Source organism: Peromyscus eremicus, chromosome 8b (assembly GCF_949786415.1).
Source record: "Peromyscus eremicus chromosome 8b, PerEre_H2_v1, whole genome shotgun sequence".
Lineage (NCBI taxonomy): Eukaryota > Metazoa > Chordata > Mammalia > Rodentia > Cricetidae > Peromyscus > Peromyscus eremicus.
The window spans coordinates 36,047,675-36,066,359 of NC_081424.1; the positions used below are offsets into that span (position 1 = coordinate 36,047,675).

An 18,685-nucleotide genomic window follows, 5' to 3' on the forward strand; every position below is an offset into this window, starting at 1 on the left:
CCAGGTCCGGGAGTGCAGGCGCAGGTCGCCTGGCCCTTTCTAGGTTGGTCCTGGGAGTGGAGCTCAGCTCTCGTTTGTGTTGAGCTACACTGACCGAGCTAGCTCCCCAGGCTGAGCAGTACTTATTTTCTGAGAAAAAAAAAAAAACCCAACTGATCTGAATAAAGTCTCTGTAAGGTTTTAAAATAATTATTTCTGAATTATCTTTTCCCTTGGGAATTTGAAAGAGGGGGCATATTCTGGAGCGCAGTCTGGCCATGAACTTGCCATCTTCTTACCTCAGCTTCTTGAGTGTTGGGATTCCAGAAGTGTACTACCACAGCCAGCCTGGAATTAACTTCAGGTAAAATTTTCAACGGAACTGGTCATTGGTGTGTTTCTTTTTTTCCCCAGAAATTAATGTGTGTGTGTGTGTGTGTGTGTGTGTGTGTGTGTGTGTGTGTGTGTGTTAGAGTGTACATGCATGTACAGAGTGTCTTTTACAACTCTAAGGGATTATTACCTAATTTATACAAAGCTTAATATGCTAATAACGTTTGAACATAAAAACTGGGTTATTATGTGATAGACAGATATGGGTGATTCACAGAGTCCGTATTTAAAAAAAACCTGAAAATTTAATCTCTCAATTATGACTAAACGTATCATAATAATTATCAGATAATTGTTCTTAGATTATTTTCCCTATACAAATGTTTGGAAATCCCAACATCTCCCGAACTGACACATTAAGACGCAATGAATGGGAGATTCTTGTACTTAAGCCTACCGAACCCAACTGGTATGGGACCTGCACGCTAGTTCAGAGGGCCATGCCCTTTACCCTGGTTTTCAATTATTCCTCTTAGCAAAAGCTAACTCCAAGGTCCATATCCTAACCACTCATGTTCCTTGATGAAAGAAGACTGCCAGATACTCTGTCACCAAACTCACAGTTTTGGGTAATTATTCAGAACATCCAAGCCTTTTTTTTTTTTTTTTTTTTACTTCGCTAGACAGTCCTATAAAAATGACTCAACAGGATTCAATTTCTCTTTTAAATTGTCAGTCAGATGCGGAATTGAACTGACTTCCTTTACCAAGCACCCGGGTGACTGTGCCTTCTGCAGGAGTCTGACAGCTAATTAGAGTTAACTTCTTCTACAGAACTCTGGGTGTATGAAAAGACCCACGGGTTGGCTCTGAACTTACGCTAGGCAATCAACAATGTCTCAAGCTCTTCCACCAAACTAATGACCTTACATCTTGTGACCATCAACAATGACAAACGTCGTCAGTCTTGCTAACACCTATGACAAAGCCTGCCTGGGATTCTTTAGAAGGTCTCCCCTTCTGGTCTCGTCCTTTAATAAGGATAAAACTACCCTAATTATTTTCTTAACTATACCCTCAGTAAAAATTATAATAGGAATAAAAAAAATGTTTGGCCATGACATAAAATTAATAGCATGATAAAACCACTAGGAAAGCAAGCTCTTACCCACTGCTATGAGGTTGCAGTCTTGGCTGGGCTAGTGAAATGGGGCGCTCAACTCTGCAGCTCTGAGGGGGCCCAGAGCTCTTCTCTTGGCAAAAGCAACTCGAAAAGCTACAATTTCTATCCACAGCTCCTAAAATCTTTGCTAGGGCCATACAGCCAGGAGTGCAGACAGATGCTCTCAAGTCCGATGCAAATTACTCAAAAGCCAGTGTTCGAGCACCTTACTGGGATTCGAGCTGAGTCAGCAGCACACAGCAAGTTCTACCGTCACGAGATCCAGGGAAGGAAGACAGAGTAGAAAGGCCTGGTAGAGAGCCGAAAGCATGACTGAGTCACTAAAGCACCTACCTTTCAAACACAAAGATCCAAGTTTGATCCTCAGAACCCATGTAAAAATGCCAGGGAGTGGCAGGTCCCATGCAATCCCATCACTGTGGAGGCAGAGACAGGAGGATCCCTGAACCCCGCTGCCCTACCATTCTAGCCTAACTGGTGAGTGCCAAGCCATTCAGAGACCCTGTCTCAAAGGAGGTGACAGCACTCATGAGGATGCCACGTGAGGTTGTCCTTCAGCCTTCACACACACACACACACATACGTGTGTACCGATACATATATGTGTACTGGTAAACACATGAAATGCATATATACACATACATTAAAAATGAAAGGCCACATACAAAATAACCAAGTACTAGGCAGAGCCTTCACACACATATACATGCATGTGTACCTGCGCACATACATGGACTGGTATACACATGAAAATGTGTATATACACGTACCTAAAGAACAAAGGAAGGCCACATATAAAATAACCAAGAACTGGGCAGAGGCAAATTAAAGTTGCAGCCTCTGCTCTCAATCGGACATGTGTCTTCTAACGTCTGTCAACCTCAGGTCAGTGTCTCAATAACTCTATAACCCAGAGGCTTCGCTGCTGAGCTGTTTACTGCTCTCACAGAAGGCATCCTTACCTCTAAAGCCCGCTACTGAGCTGTTCCCCAAGACCATGGTCAGGACTGGAAGTGGGGAGGAAAGCAAATCCAGCTTGGATAGTGTACAAGGCAGCCACGGAACACAGCAAGCTTAGACGCAGGTAAGGTGAGGCCGGCAAGCCAGCTTATCTATAGCCCTGCTCTGGGAGAAACCAAGGAGGGGTTTCCTGGATAGACTGGGCTGATTCAGTAGGAAAGGGGCGGAACGCTTCCTGAATATCTGGTTCCTCCAAGACTGTCCTGCCAGGACACCTTTCAAGTACAGTGCTCTTCAGCTCAGGGCCAAAGGTGCAGCCACTATACTGCAAGAAGCCCTGCCTGCAGGACGAGAGGGACTCAGACCACAGGGAGGCACTGGTGAGCTGCAAAGGGAATTACAAGGGTCCAAGGATGTAGAGTTGGAGTGATTAACTAGCCTCAGCAGACCCCACACCATGTCTACCTATTTGGACCAGCACACTGCACCGTTTTCTAGGAACTGGTCCATTCTGGATCCTGTGCCCCAGCCAGAGCAAGAATAAGAAGTAGGAAGTAACAATGAGGATGACAATAATAATTTAATAATTACACTCCATCAGGCCTCATTGCTATCTGGGGTAATAGCTGTTTCTCCCTAGCCCCTTCTCCTCCTTCAGAAAGCCATCTCAGAAGTCCCCACGATAGGGAATACCATGTCCTTATTGTTTGGGCTGTTTTATTTGGGATTTATAGCTGAACGTAGCATGAATGGGCGAGAGTGTCTACCTGAAATTCGGTAAGAATGCTCCTTCACACAGTTTACATAGCCTCTCTACCTGGCCACTGGCCAGAGCTAGGGGGCAAGAGGGCAGGTAGCCTTTAAGTGAGGAAGGGTCCCTGCCAGCCACACTAGCGATTGAGGAGCCACAACACAGGCCAATGGCTGCTTAAATTCCAACCCTAAAAGGGAGAGATTTCAAACAACCACATAGAATACCCTGCATGTGTCTTCTTTGGATCTAGGTTTTTCTTCCATGGTACCCATGCAGATTTTCCTCAAGTATGGACTCTAAAGAGCAGACATCTATGGGAGAAAGGCACATGGCTGAGATTCATTAGTTGTGCCCCACGAATGTAAAGTAGCTTTCCAAGAGTCCTGGGCATTGGTGTACAAGGTCTGAAAGTTTCGGAAAATTACAGTATAAAGAGTATAGTCTGGAAACAATACAACGGTTTATCCCACGCTCTGGAAACTGCTGAGCAGGTAAAGAAATAAACATGACAAACGAAAAGCAATATTCTCATATCTAGAAAAATTGAGACATTCTGTGTCATAATCCATTTCCTGCTTACCATAAGATCAATTAAATCAGTTGTTGGCTTATTAATTATAGACTTAAGATTGGTAATAAAGGTTTTTATTGCTTGTCTTTCTTGCAATCTTACCATTTCTGTTGTTAAAAGGTAGAGAAATGGATGGTGATAGTGAGTGCAGTGTACATAGAATCCACTTACAATCCAGAGGGGCACTGGTTTGCAAAGCTTAACTTTTGACAAGGACAATTTAATACGAAGATTATAGAGGATGGGAAACCACAAGGGCAGTCCGTGTGCATCAGAAGACAGTGAGCTTGAGAAATGGCCTAATAGTTAAGAACACTTGCAGAGGACCCAGGTCTGATTCCCAGAACCTACATGGTGCCTCACAACTATCCCTAATTCCAGTTCCAGGGGACCTGGGATCCTCTTCTGATCTTTGTGGGCACCAGAAACATGCCTGGTGCACATGCATGCATGCAAGATGCTCATAAAATAACAGCATTTTTTAAGAGACAGTAGAAATAGGCACGGGGATAATTCACAGCTTGAGCCAGTAACCCTGCCTCATGTACTCAGCTACGTCACAATATATGTACTTCTTAGCACAATGTAAAAGTTGCCTCTAAAACTGTCACAGAGATTAAGAACACTTATACCAGAGAGACTTCACTGAATAGAGTACCTCTCTGAAAGAGCAAACAAAAACGACTGGTTGGAAGTAGTACTGTTTCCAAAAGTCTCTGGCTCGCTGCTTGCTCTCTTCCTGTCTTCCAAATTCGATTGGCTCTGTGCTCATTCTCGGGACCGCGTTCATCACTAATCCCTTTAGCCACATTCGGATCCAAGTGTCCCTGGGTAACCTTGCTCTTCTCGGTCAAGCCTCTGAAACTCTCTTCCAGTCTTGCTCTCTCCCCATTATAAGAACGCGCCTGCATCTACTCTAAAGGGCTGTAAGCAAAGCATGGCACTGTAAAGCAACATGACCAGAACACACATGTAGTCAGGTTGATTACGTTCCATTTTCTCTATAGGTGTTTGCAGGTCATTAGCTCCAAGGACCCGGGTCCAAAATGAAATTCCTCTACAACTCACCTTTCCCTTGTAAACACCCTACTGGTGGAGCAGACTTTGAGCCTCCCAACATTTACTCTTCCCTTTCAGTTTCTCCTAATGAGTGATTGAGTCATACAGTTTTGTTTTTTTTTTTTTTCCTGTTCAAATGGCCTGTCACTCCGCAGTTGGGATCCCAATGTCCTTGTCTGCTTTCTCTAGCAACTTCATTTCTAGCTCTTTCCTTTACTAGTCCTTTCTGTGACCCTCCAGGTCCCAGGATTCCCTAACTCGTATGTCACAGTGTAACAAGTCTTAACAGCTACAGTGGTGACATTATTAACACATGTTCTGTGCCGTTAGCCCTGCGCTTGCTGGAGAATTCCTGGTAACTACCTCACGTGCTCTCCTCAACCATCCCATAAGGTACCGTGATTGTCTTTTCTCCATATATGGAGGCTACAGGAAGAGTTATGTGGACTGCCCAGGTCACCCAGGAAGCAATAGATAACAGCAGCCTTCAGACCTGTGCGGCTCCACTCTAATCCTGTTCCTAGCTTCAATGACATACTGCTTCCTACCGGTACATGTCTAAATTCTCTTTCCTCACTCAGGAAACAAGTTGTGATTTAAAAAAAAAAAAAAAAAAAGATTTATTCATTTATTATGTATACAGTGTTCTGCTTGCATGTATGTCTGCAGGCCAGAAGGGGGCACCAGATCTCATTGCGGATGGTTGTGAGCCACCATGTGGTTGCTGGGAGTCGAACTCAGGACCTCTGGAAGAGCAGTCAGTGCTCTCAACCTCTGAGCCATCTCTCCAGCCCACAAGTTGTGATTTTATACCATCCTGCCTACTAATGTATTTCCCACCAGCGACATCACATCCCCCTGGTAAGCCGAAAAATGCCCCTCCTCACCCCCTGAACACCCCATGCTCACATTGGTTCACAGTGCCTCTGTTGGAATTTGCTCTATTCTCCCAACCTGAGATCATTCCTTAGTCCTATCCACAACCAAAGCCCAGACTTCCGAGTCCTTTCTGAAGCCTCCCAAAGACCTCGTGTCCTACTCATGGTTCCTCAGTGACCTTCACAGACCAAAAGTCCAAAAGATCCTCCCCACAACCCAGCATCGTCCCATGAGCCACAGAAGCCCTTATAGTCAGAAAGTGGGAGTGTCACATTGATCACAGGTCAGGAAGCAAGAATGTCACACTGATCACAGGTGTAGGGTGATGCTCCAGGGGAGGACTCACTTATGTACTAGAAATGTTACTGATGTGGGTGTCAGCCACTTTCCCCTTACAAAGTGATGAGTGTAGAGAATGTCTTAGCTGTCATAAAGTTTCTTATCAAGGCAGTTTCCTTTATGAATAAGTTAGTACTATAAGAAAAGACAATAATACCTTTTGGGATTATTTATATTAAAGGCAGGACAACTAGGCCTCATAATAATACTGCTCATGGTGGCCGGTCCTAGCATGTATAAGGTCTGTTTTGTTGGGTGAAAATCTCATAGTTATCATAACCTGTTGTCAGGCAAGCTATAAAAGTCCAGTACAACCAGTCCACAGTTCTCCTACGAAAGTGGTAGCGGGGCCAGTGTCCCACAGGCTGGATCTGAGAAGGCCACAGTTCTGAAAGAAGCTTCTTAGATGCAGCTGCAGACATATTTCTAAAAATAAATCACTGTGCACACTCACACGGTGATTTCATGCTATCTGACATTCAGCATATCTGCAACAATACTATACCTTATCAGACTTAACATGACCAACTTCATTCATCATACAGTAACTTACAATATCCAGTACAAACGGAATGTGGGTGCTTCAGGGTAGCTGTCTGGTCATTTTAAACACAAGGCACCTTTGGCTCTGTGACAGGTGACTTGTTGCTCTTTTGATAGAGGTTACAGGGTCTGTCTGTGACTGAAATTTGGGAAAGGCTCAGCACAGCTGATGTAAATACCCCAGAGCATGAGTTGTTCTTCCTTTATTACAGACATGTATGGATGGGCCTGCTGAACTTTTGACAGTGGTGTTAATGCAAGTGAGTTCTGACTAATCGGGAGGGACACACAGAGTGGAAATCCAGATTTTAAACCGGTTCTTGTCACTCAAATGCTGAGGGTTCAAGGAGATATCCTTTGAAAACTATGATCCTTAGGAGCCCCATTTAGTCATAAAGTCAAGGACATAATGACTCTTCATCAGTGGCTGCCACAGAGTCATTTAGTACACCCACACCCTTTATTAAACTTATTCTGAACCACAGCTACACAACAGACTCATACAGCGATTTTCATAACAATGTCCGTGTGCCCAGGACTCACTCTGAGCATAACACAAAAGATCACGACTTATGGATATCTTGTAGGCTTATCCAACAGGTAGCTCCATCATATGGTTTAAAGAATGAAACAAGGTTAAATTCTGGGATTTTAAAAATAGAGGTCAGCCCTAATAGTAAAAAAAAAAAAAAAAGCAGTCATTTTAATAGCGTTTCTTGTTATTAAGCTTAAAGTATTTGTGGTATTCATTATATATAGTAAAGGGCTCTGTGACATGTACTCTGTCTACATCACGTCACACACTGTTCACAACAAACTCATAGTGGGGGAGGAATGGGATTCATTGGGCTCAGGTTGACCTGGAATTCACTGTGTAGCTGAAGGCGGACTTGAATTTATGATCTTTCTGCCTATACCTCCCAAGTCCTGGGATTATAGACACGGTATCAGTGCCTGCTCCCAACAGTCTTTTGAGGTGGATGTTGTTGTAGTTGCTTTATTATTATTATTATTATTATTATTATTATTATTATTATTATTGTCCCTTCTACAGATGAGGACAGTGCAGTTTAGGGATCCATGTTGTGTAAGAGCAGTGATAAAAAGCTAAACAAATTCAGGCCTATTAACTTAAATAGTATTGCAAACTCATACCCAGTTCATGCTTTATTTCTCCTTTATCACCTCTGCATATATCTATAGGTTTCAGTCATCCGTTTATTGCCTCCCAAGGGAGAAAGTAAATGCCATGAGGGTGGAGTCTTACTCATCTAGTATAACATGCTTTCCCTGCTGCTTAATACAGTGCTTGGTAGTGCCTAGCCAACATCTGTTCCGGGAACAAGTGAATGAATAAAGTTTAAAGAAAAGTAAGACTACTTTGGGAAACAATTACAGGGGGGAAAAATCCCTCAAATAAACTTTCTCCTAAGATTTCTTTCATATCTACAATTTCTCCTGCTGCTTGGAGAGGCCCTCCCTCAGGCTTTCTGTTCTTTAAGAGTTGTGGCACATGCATCGGAACTGATAAAATCATGCCTGGAATCTCAGTACTTGAGGCTGAGGCAGGAGGACTGAAGTTGAGAAGTCAGCCTAGCCTACAAATAGAGACCCTGTCTCAAACAAAGAACAACAAAATCTGAATGAACTACCAACACTCGAAGGCTGACCACATGCTGCCAGGGCCATATAAGGGGCGGGGGCGGTCTAAGACTCTTCCGGAACCAAGCAGAAGTCCATCCTACCTTATTTTACACAGACCCCATTGAGTCAGTGCTAACCTGAAATTACTAGCTCTTTAGATAAAGAAGAAGGCAGATGCAAAGGTAACTATAGTGGCCCCTGCAAATGCCTTTAGTCTAACAGGCTTCCTAGAATTAAGAGACAGGTTATTTATAACCTAAGTTTAAAAACTTATTTCTTGGCCATAATTGTAGCATGAATCTTAAAGAGTCTTATTAATTAAAACAAACCTGGAGCCAGGTATTGGGGTGAACGCTGGAAGATCAGAGAAACAGAACAAGCCACAGCCACCTCACCTGCCAATTCCTCAGCTGATCCTGTTTCCTCAGACTGGAAGCTTCTGAGTCCTCATCCAGAATGAATCTCAGCTGAACTGCTGCTTCTAGAAAGCCTGAAAGCTTAACCAGCTCTAGTTCCTGGTTTTCACGCCTTATATACCTTTCTGCTTTCTGCCATCACTTCCTGGGATTAAAGGCGTGAGTCACCATGCCTGGCTGTTTCCAGTGTGGCCTTGAACTCACAGAGATCCAGATGGATCTTTGCCTTAAGAATGCTAGGATTAAAGGTGTGTGCTACCACTGCCTAACTTCTATGTTTAATATTATGGCTGTTCTGTTCTCTGACCCCAGATAAGTTTATTAGGGTGTACAATATTTTGGGCAACACAATATCACCACACATAATTTTGAAGAATTACTTCATAACTTAGTTTACAGCATGAATTTCTAAAACAAAGAAATATCCCAATTTTTAGCACACTTAAAAATGGTGATACTATGTATAAATCTGAATTATTTCAAGTATATCCTATTAATTGATGAAACTCATATCTCAAAATTTAGTGATGTTTATATTGCAGCACATACTTATGCCAAGATAAACATGGTCAAGCTATTCCTTCTTCATTAACACATTTACTGAGGTGAGACTAGAAAGGTATAAAGTCTTATCTTAATTGTGGTTTACCTTGTCATCAGGAAGCACGTGCCAAATAGATATTGTCTTCTCCTCCACTTCATTGTTGATAGACAGGTAAGAAGGCTGGTAGATTTTGGTTGGCTCTAATATTAATACCTAGAAAGAATAAGGCGAAGCTTGCATCAGAGACAACCGCTATGGTAAATCCAATACCATGTGGAAGAGGTCACAGAGTCAACAGCTAGAGAAATCGTCTTAACCTCTAATGCGTCCTAGGAGCCTTCTGAGTCGCTCATGATACACAGTTATCCTAAGGCCCAGCAATACATCAGCTTTTATTGCTAACGGATTGGAAGTCATATTTCAAGGTCCATAGTTCAGCTATCCCTGGAGAACTTACTGGTGCATTTTGGAAAGCTTCAGCAGGCATGGTAATTCATGCTTCTAACCATGGCTCTTAAAGAGCTGAGGCAGAGGATCATTGCAAGTTCAAAGCCAGTCTGGGTTACATTGTGAGTTCCAGGACAGCTCAGGTTATAAGGCAACACGCATACCTCATTCCCAAAGCTTAAATTAATCGTCTTGTAATGCATCTGCTATTTCCATTAAAATAAATGTGTCAAAGAATGGCAGAAACATGATAAAACACTTCCGTACACCAAAGAGGTTCTATTTCTAGAATAGAAATTTCAGATCTCTGCTGTCACACTTTATCATAAGGAGCTGGTAGTATGGTTCTTGCACCCATGAAAATGGATTTATAAATAATTTGGGGTTTTGTTGAAAGAGTTTTATATATAAACCAAAGAATCAGATATAGATATATGAAATAATAAAAATATCTTTGCATTGCCTTCAAGATAAAACTGGAATCTTCAATAAGAGAAATAAAATTTCCTCTTATTTTAGAGATATATGAAGGGCATGTGATAAGTGAGTTGAGAATCTACATTGAAAAGTTACATGAAAGAGTTTTATTATTACTAATACTACGTACTAAGCAGGAATGACATCAATATACCATACACTCCCTAATTTTTAGGCTGTGATAGTTATTTTTTTTATAGACCTTTAAAGACTATTTTTTAAATTGAGACAGGGTCGTGGGTACCCCAGGCTGACCTTGAACTTGCTATGACTTTGACCTTCTGATCATTTTGACTCTGCCTCCCGGGAGCTGGGATCACAGGCCTGCACCACTGGTTTTGGTGGCACTGGGGACTGAACCCAGGGACTTGTGCATGCTAGGCAAGCATTTTACCAAATGGGCTACATCTCCAAATCCAAGACCTAAATTTTTTTGTGCAGTTAAGGATGTTTAAAGGGAAGAAAAAAAAAACCCCATTACTTCACTAGAGAGAAGCTGGGATGGTTCTTTGTAGTCTGCTGAAGAAAATTACATTCAAGTAATCATGACTCAAGAAAGTTTACCAGATAAAACTGGAGAGAAAAGCCTTCCTAGGGCTCCGCCATCAAGAAATAACGAAGTCCCAACACACTAAAATATACAGTGCCACCTGAGCAAGGAGGTGCAAGAATATGGGTCAGAAAACTGGTTCTCTGCCACATACCAGGAACCCAATACATTCATTTCCCGCTAAGTTTACGCTAATAGAACACTTACGTAACTTAATGTACATAGAAATAGAAAGCAGGCAGGAAAACCCTCAAATTTTTCTTTACTTTTTGAGTACAAAAAGCTTTTAGAGCTCACCAATTGATTTCTTGATCAGGCCTTTGCTATGAAATGAGAGGCTTCACCACAAAGCCTCTTACTGGGTGGACCAAGGCTCCAATTCCAGTCAGTCAAGCTCAGTGCTACTGATTAAGACTGAAGACTGATCTCCAAGCAACATTGTAGAAATGGCACTGTCATATCTGAATGTTCCAGAATATTGAACTATGAAAAGATGTGTTGTTTACATAGTTGTTTAACTATGTAAAGTTGTGTTGCATTTGTTTATGTTGCAGAATATTTGTTTAACTGTGTAAAGATGTGTTGCTGCTTTTCTAAACCTTGCCTGCCTAAGGCGCCTGATTGGTCTAATAAAAAGCTGAACGGACAACAGTGAGGGAGGAAGTATAGGCCAGACTTCCAGGCAGGGAGAGTAAGTAGGAGGAAGAATCTAAGCTCCGGAAAAAAAAAAAGAGACACCAGGGAGACTCCAGGGGCCAGCCAGCCAGACACGGAGGACGCAGGAAAGTAGGACACACAGAAGGAAAGAAAGGTAAAAAGCTCTGAGGCAAAACATAGATGAAGAGAAACAAGTTAAATTAAGATAAAAGAGCTAGTCAGACAAGCCTAAGCTAAGGCCAAGCATTCATAATTAATAAAGCCTCCCCGTGTCTTTATTTAGGAGCTGGTGGTTGGTGGCCCTAAGAAAATTCCAACTACATCTGAACAACCCAGTGTTTCAGATACTAAAACAAGTAACAGAGAATGAAAGATGGGATCTCCAAAAGATCTGAGGTTTCTTCACCAACAAATGAGAGCCCCCCTGCTCCCCGATTCTATGGGCACATGATTTCAGAAAAGCACGGACTCAGATGAACTCCCTCTCCTGTTGAACTATGCCTTTATTGTCATCCCAAAAGCTTCTAATAGATAAACTCTGAACTATGTGTTCTCAGCTTGGGACAGAGAACAAAAACAAGGTTATCATCGTCTAAAGTCTGTGGAGCCTTCGATCTGCCCTTGAAATGTCAAAACAGGAGGAATCTATGGTGTACATAAAAGAGCCCCAGAAAGGCCGAGGAATGGAGGGGAGAGGGGAGGAAAAGGAGATGAGGAGAAAGGGATGGGGGACAAAGAAAGAGGAGACAGGAAGAGGGATCAACCAAGAAAAAGGAGGCAATGGAACAGAGTCATGGCGCTGAATACAACTCCCACGAGGTGTATACTCTGGCTTTCTCTTTCCTGTCCCTCATACTGGTCAACGTTACAATGACTGCCGACTTCACTTATCTGAAGCAGGAGAGCAGGGCAAGGCCTAACAGAGTAGCTATGAGCAGGCCCTGTCTACCTAAGTCTCTCCGAGCCTCGGAGCACCAGGCCCCTCCCGGCTCCTGACGTTAGATGATAAGTTGATGGTCTCCAGGCTTTGCAAGGGAAAAAGCAACCCCCCCACCCCATTCTCCTGAAGGAAGTAAGAAAAGAGGGTAAATCAAACAGAGTATAAATAAATAGGACCATGCAAATCATTCCACAAACTTTCCAGTATCTTTTGATCATGTTTATGTTTGCTTGTTTGTTTGTTTTTTCCTTTGGATGAACTATGGAATTACGGAAATGAGATAAATGGAAACAAGCCCAGTATACACTTTCTTACGTAGTCTCTTCTGGGTTTTAGACCAATTTTATAAAAGAATAATGTGATCACCCTAATCAAATCCCCTAAAGTCCCCTAAGCATGAGCCACAGAGGCTGCTACTGTGAGGACAAGTATTACAGTGACTGATACAGCACCACTGACCAGCCCCACGGCACTCCACCACTGACCAGACCCACGGCACTCTACCACTGACCAGACCCACAGCACTCCACTGACCAGACCCACAGCACTCCACTGACCAGACCCATGGCACTCCACCACTGACCAGACCCACAGCACTCCACTGACCAGACCCACAGCACTCTACCATTGACCAGACCCACAGCACTCTACCACTGACCAGACCCACAGCACTCCACCACTGACCAGACCCACAGGACTCCACCACTGACCAGGCCCACAGCACTCCACCACTGACCAGACCCACAGGACTCCACCACTGACCAGACCTGCAGCACTCTACCACTGACCAGACCCACACCCCGTTTGGCTTTTTTAAATGTTTGAGACAAGGTCTTATGAAGTTGACCATGCTGGTCTCACACTTTACATTCTGCCTCAATCCCCAGAACCAGTGTGCATCACTCTGCCTAATGTTGGCCTCACATTGTCAAGGCCTTGGGTAGAGTGAGAATTAGAAAACTATGATTTTGATTTCAGCGTAACAACAAAGCGTGGGAAAGCAATTTTGAGTTTTCAAGTTATAAATTCTGGAGTAGGAATGGAAGAAATAGACACAAAACATTCTATTTTTGTCTCTTCAAAAACAGACAGCCACAAATAAACCATGAAGTTTCCAGAAGAAATGGGATTGCTGCAAAACAAACTGCCATAAATGAGTCTGCCAGATAACATGTGCCTTTGTGCCTCAGCCCACAGAACACAGTGGCAATGCCCATGGAACACAGTGGCAAGGCCCATGGAACACAGTGGCAATGCCCACGGAACACAGTGGCAACAACCTACGGAACTTGATTCATGAAACAGACCTTGTTGAAGTCCCCATGGTCACTTCCATAGTCTGTCTCAACCTCCCCTCCCTAGACAATTTTCTAGAATGCCTGGCAATTCTTAATGCCCACCAGCAAAATCTAAAATGTTCTTGTCCCTGTAAATTTGCCAACTTCAAAACTTCTATTTATTTGAGTCCAGGAGACAGACGAAAAACAAAACCATCTCTCACCTTAATTTGTATTTTCTTGTCTACTTAGTTAGGTTAATCAATTACCTTTCCATATGATTACCTTCTTTAACTTTCATATTAGTCATTTATATTATTATATTAAATATTTTTCTTGCTTCATAGTTTTCTATTTTGCATGCTTATGGTGTTTTTTTTTAATGAACATTTCCTTTTCTTTTTTTTACAGTTCAACACATGATAGGCAAGCTCTCTACACAGTACTACATCACCAGAACCTCATCTTGTATGTGTACATACCTACTGGTGGGTGTCTGTGTGGGTTCATATGTGTATTGGGCAATTGTTGTGTACATGTGTGCATATAGCCTGAAGATCAGCTGTGTTCCTTAAGAAAGGCCATCCACTTTAAAAATATATATATTTTTGTTTATGTGTGTGGGTGCTTTGCTTGCATGTATGTCTATGTGTCACATGTGTGCGTTACCCATGGAGGCCAGAAGAGGGTGTCATATCCCCTGGAACTGGAATTACAGACCCTTGTGAGCCATTATGTGGGTTCTGGAAACCAAACCCAGGTCCTCTGGAAGAGCAGTCAATGCTCTTAACCAATGAGCCATACATATTTCCAGCCCCCACCTTGGTTTTGGAGAAAGGGTTTCTCACTGGCTTGGAACTCACTGAGTAGACCAGGCTAGCTAGTCAGTTGATCTCCCTTATCTCTGCTTCCCTGACACTGGGATTATAAATGCACACCATTGAAAAGAGCTTTTTCTTCTTTTTCTTTCTTTTTTTTTTGGATGTGGGTTATCTAGGCGGGACTCGGGATACCCTACCTGCACAGCATATACTTTATGGACCAAGCTCTCTCCCCAGCCTTCCCCCATTAAAAAATGAAATCAATTAGGATGAGATAATATTTTCTTTGAGGAACTAAGGGTCCTTTCTTAAGAAAGTCTCTAAGATGGACATGGTGGCATGTGCCTATACTGCCAATAGTTTTGAAGCTGAGGCAGGAGAATTTCAAGTTTGAAACCAGTTCTGGATACACAGGGAATTCAAGGCCACTCTGCCATGCAGTGAGGTCTTGCCACTCACCCAGTTTTTGTTTTTTGTTTTAGATAAGGGCCGGGGGGGGGGGGTGTCCCTTAGTGGACACTTGCTCAGCTTTGAGTCTCATCCTCAGTCTAGAAAAGAGAAGGGAGGAGGAAGGAAGATTTAAAAGAAAAGAAAGTCTTTCTAACCTGGAGTATATAATCTCATAGCTTCTCAACCTTTCCTGGGTCCTTTTCTTTATTCATTTACTTACATTACAACAGATTAACTAATACTGTACTCATTTAAATGAGTTTGAAATGGTGACTATGAACGGTTTCCTTTCATGCAGTTAGCCTATCACATCGTCAACAGTCAGCAGTCCATTAAACTCTGAGAAGTGAGATCTCTTCTTTCACCACCATATTTATTGCTACTCAGAGCACCAGGGCAAGCTGCCAACACACTCCAAGATAAGGATTTTCCTGGGCCACACCTTATCTAGACTAGGAAATAGAGCAGAGTGCTTTAGCATGAAAAACTTTTCAATTAAGAGTCTTGCTGAGCCCAAGGCTTCATGTGGAAAGTCAGAGCAAAGCATGCTCATTCCAGCAGTGGATTTAATTTAATGAAGCAGATGATCCTATCAACAAGAACTAGAAATCGGGGTTTATGGAAAGAACTGTCATGTCCCCTGAGTATGGAAGATTGAGATCGAAAAGTTCAAATAAGAGATATAGTCCATTTTGAGATAAGAAGTAATTTGCATACAAAGCCAGTGGTTATTAAGTCCTGGATTAGACACCACTGCCATATTACTTTTAATCTGTGTATCCTGAGTGCTATAGGATGGGGATGCATTAGCTATGAACATGAAGCATGCATTTTTAAAAGGGTGTGTGTGTGTGTGTGTGTGTGTGTGTGTGTGTGTGTCTGTGTGTATATATATATATATATATATGTTTATGTCTATGCCTGTGTACACACACACACACACACACACACACACACACACACAAAGTTTGCTAGAAACCAGACAAACTGTATTGAAGACCAAATGGCAAGTCATCGTTTTCTAGAGTGGCGGCACTGGAAACAGTGATTGCTTCACGGGCCTATGTGGCCACAGGGCAACTCTGACCCACCTGGCTTCGAGTGGTTGAGACAGAATTGCAAAACAAGTGAGCTGATAGTTTCGCCATAACAATGCTGATAATCCTGATGTCAGGGCAACAAGACTGCAGTATTTAACAACAACCATTTGTCTGGGCTCACGAGCTGATAATTTTATTGATTTCCAAGCATGCCTCAGGACTTATCATAAGGAGCAACTCCCTACCCCCAAACATCACAGTGTGTCTCATTGCTCTTGTTTGAAGAGTCGTTATTTTAAAAAGTCAACTAAAAACTAGGCATGGTTGCACAGGCCTGTAACCCCAGCACTCAGCATGCAGAAGGCTGAGGCAGGAATTGAACACCAGTTTGGGCTACTTTACTGTATCTTAAAATATAAAGCAACAATAAAGCATTAAAAAGAAAGACAAAACAAGTCAATCTCTATAAAATAAAGATGCTCACCAAATTATATATGCTAGGACTTAGAGTCTAAGAGTCACTCACATCAGGACTGTTAAAATCACCCTGTCAGATGTTCCTTAAAGACAGGAAGTAACACAGAACTGAACTTAGATGCAAATAAAGGTACTCACTGGAAATCTAACGACAGTAACATCTGTTTTTGTGGCCTCCACCAGGAAATCCATCCAAAAGTCCACGAGTTCCTGCTTGGCCATAGGCTGCTCTGTGGTCAGTTTCACAAAATGCTTATATATCAAAATTGTTTCCACAATAGACTTGAGGTACCTGAGAATGAAAGGACATGAACAGGACAAATTTAGGCCACCTACTCCCCTCAAGCCCATTTGGACCCCATAGGTGTTCTTTCTATTCTCTGAGTACACTTGGGTTTATAGTTTCATCTCCACACTTACCAAACATGCTTCTCTACGCTACAACAGCAGGAACATGCACGTGTTTAAATTCCACAAAAATTCAGCAAAGTATGTATTTGAAACATAAGAAAATTCAGGCTTAGAAGGCTTAAGTGAATTGGACCTGGGGCCAAACAGCTCCCTAAAACATGTTTTTATTTGTTGGGCTTGGGAATCAAACTCAGGACTTGTGCATGCTAGGCAAATGCTTCAAAACCGAGCTACCTTCCCCAAAACACATTTAAAAAATGTGTGTGTGTGTGTGTGTGTGTGTGTGTGTGTGTGTGTGAGACTATCTGTAACACATGAGTTTTAAATGCCTATATTCAACTTGAGGACAAGGTAAATGTATTGGTTTTTAAATACGCCTTTTCAAGGAAGCTCTCCAAAACAGATCCTTTGGAAGAGACTGTTTCACTCTGAGCCATTGAGCTCAAGTATTATACAAACATCCACAAGCCTAAGAAGACAGATGGTGCCTCAGAAGAAAAAGGGAAAAGGAGGAAGAAGATAACTATGCAAGATGGCAACTATGTAAGCACTTTGCAGACCACAGACATCGAAGCTGACATTACATAATCGGCATTATTGTGTGGCTGCTTTACTACTGCACAGAATGGCATCTGCTTCCTTGGTAACAGAAACCAGAATACCTAAAGCCAGGTATCTCCACTTCAGTCCCTTCTGCCATCAGAATAGTCATCAAAAAGAAATGGCGCATGTGACTGAACATAGCACCCGCATTTATGGGTTCACTTAGTGCATGCCATTTACTCAAAGCCCATTGTGGACATGTGTGAGACTGTCAGTACAGCCCCTGTCCTCAAGCTGCACACAGTGCCATGGAGACAAATACAAAAAGGCATAATAACACTATGAACAAAATCAATGGGGATATACTTAAAGAGAGATATCAACATCGACAGAGGTACATGAAGGACATCAGAAACAGGAAAGTGAGATGGAGGTGGGGGTGGGGGTGGGGATGGGGGTGGGTAGGTTTGAAGGTTTGAAGTCAGCCTCCTACTTAAAACATGTGATGTATGAGCATCCCCCCAGGTGGATGAACAAGAAGGCTGGAAAAGACATCATTGGGCAAGTGCTACATCAAACGTGTAAACCCACAGTGCGGTGCGTTCATTATACAGAGAGCGGCACGAACCCCAGAGCAGAATGAGAGCAGGTCTGGGAAGGCGGAGGGTGAACCTTGTTTGCCAAACCAAGGAGATGGCTTTATCCCTCAGCTGTGACAACTATGAAACTGTATTGATTGAAGGATTTCAATGGAGAGGAAGGGTTGGGCTTGTTTTTTAGAAGGAGGCAGGGATGCCGTGGAGGAGGACTGGTTAAAAGAGAGCTGAAGATGAAGGATCCTGGAAGAAGCCAGGAGGGCCTTAACATGGCCGTCAGCTCCAGGGACGTGGGCAGTCAGAGCCTGCTCTAGGAAGGGACTTTCTTAAGCTTTTCACATCTTTACCCCAATGATCAGCCACCACATGTGTTGGCAAAATAGAACTAGCATTGTTTTTAAAGTAGTCCAAAATGCAGAAGGAGTTTTGTGTTTGTCTCTCCCATACTATACAGACAATGACGAGATTTGGCTATCTTCCAAAAACAGTCTAAAATTTAAAAACACACACCTATTGGAAAACACTCCAATGTGTCTGTCCCACTAGGAGTGAAACAGAGTGGAAACCAAGAATGAGAACTCCCAAACTGAGATTGGATCATGAAGGAAACAAAGCGCATGCATTTGGAATGGAGCCCAGGGAGGCTGAGATGGATATCTGGTCTCAGAGGCGGGGTGCAGGTCAGATTTGAAGGCGTAGACTTTGCAGCCTCCTCACAGTTCACATGAGTGACATTGGTTGGGCTGGCCAATGCACAGGAAAAGCTAAGTGACTTCCTCAAGGTCACCAGAACTT

At 42.8% G+C, this 18,685-nt stretch overlaps 1 protein-coding gene across 1 annotated transcript in view; it reads right to left on the minus strand.

Moving 5' to 3' along the window:
* The window catches only part of Map3k5 (mitogen-activated protein kinase kinase kinase 5), a 211,882-nt gene that overhangs the window by 67,035 nt on the left and 126,162 nt on the right, over window positions 1–18,685 (minus strand). Inside the window, exons 10-11 of the mRNA XM_059272686.1 lie at window positions 16,479–16,632; window positions 9,310–9,417 (exon numbers count right to left, since the gene is read on the minus strand). Of these exons, the coding sequence (XP_059128669.1) occupies window positions 9,310–9,417; window positions 16,479–16,632 (262 nt within the window). The remainder of the gene's footprint in view (window positions 1–9,309; window positions 9,418–16,478; window positions 16,633–18,685) is intronic.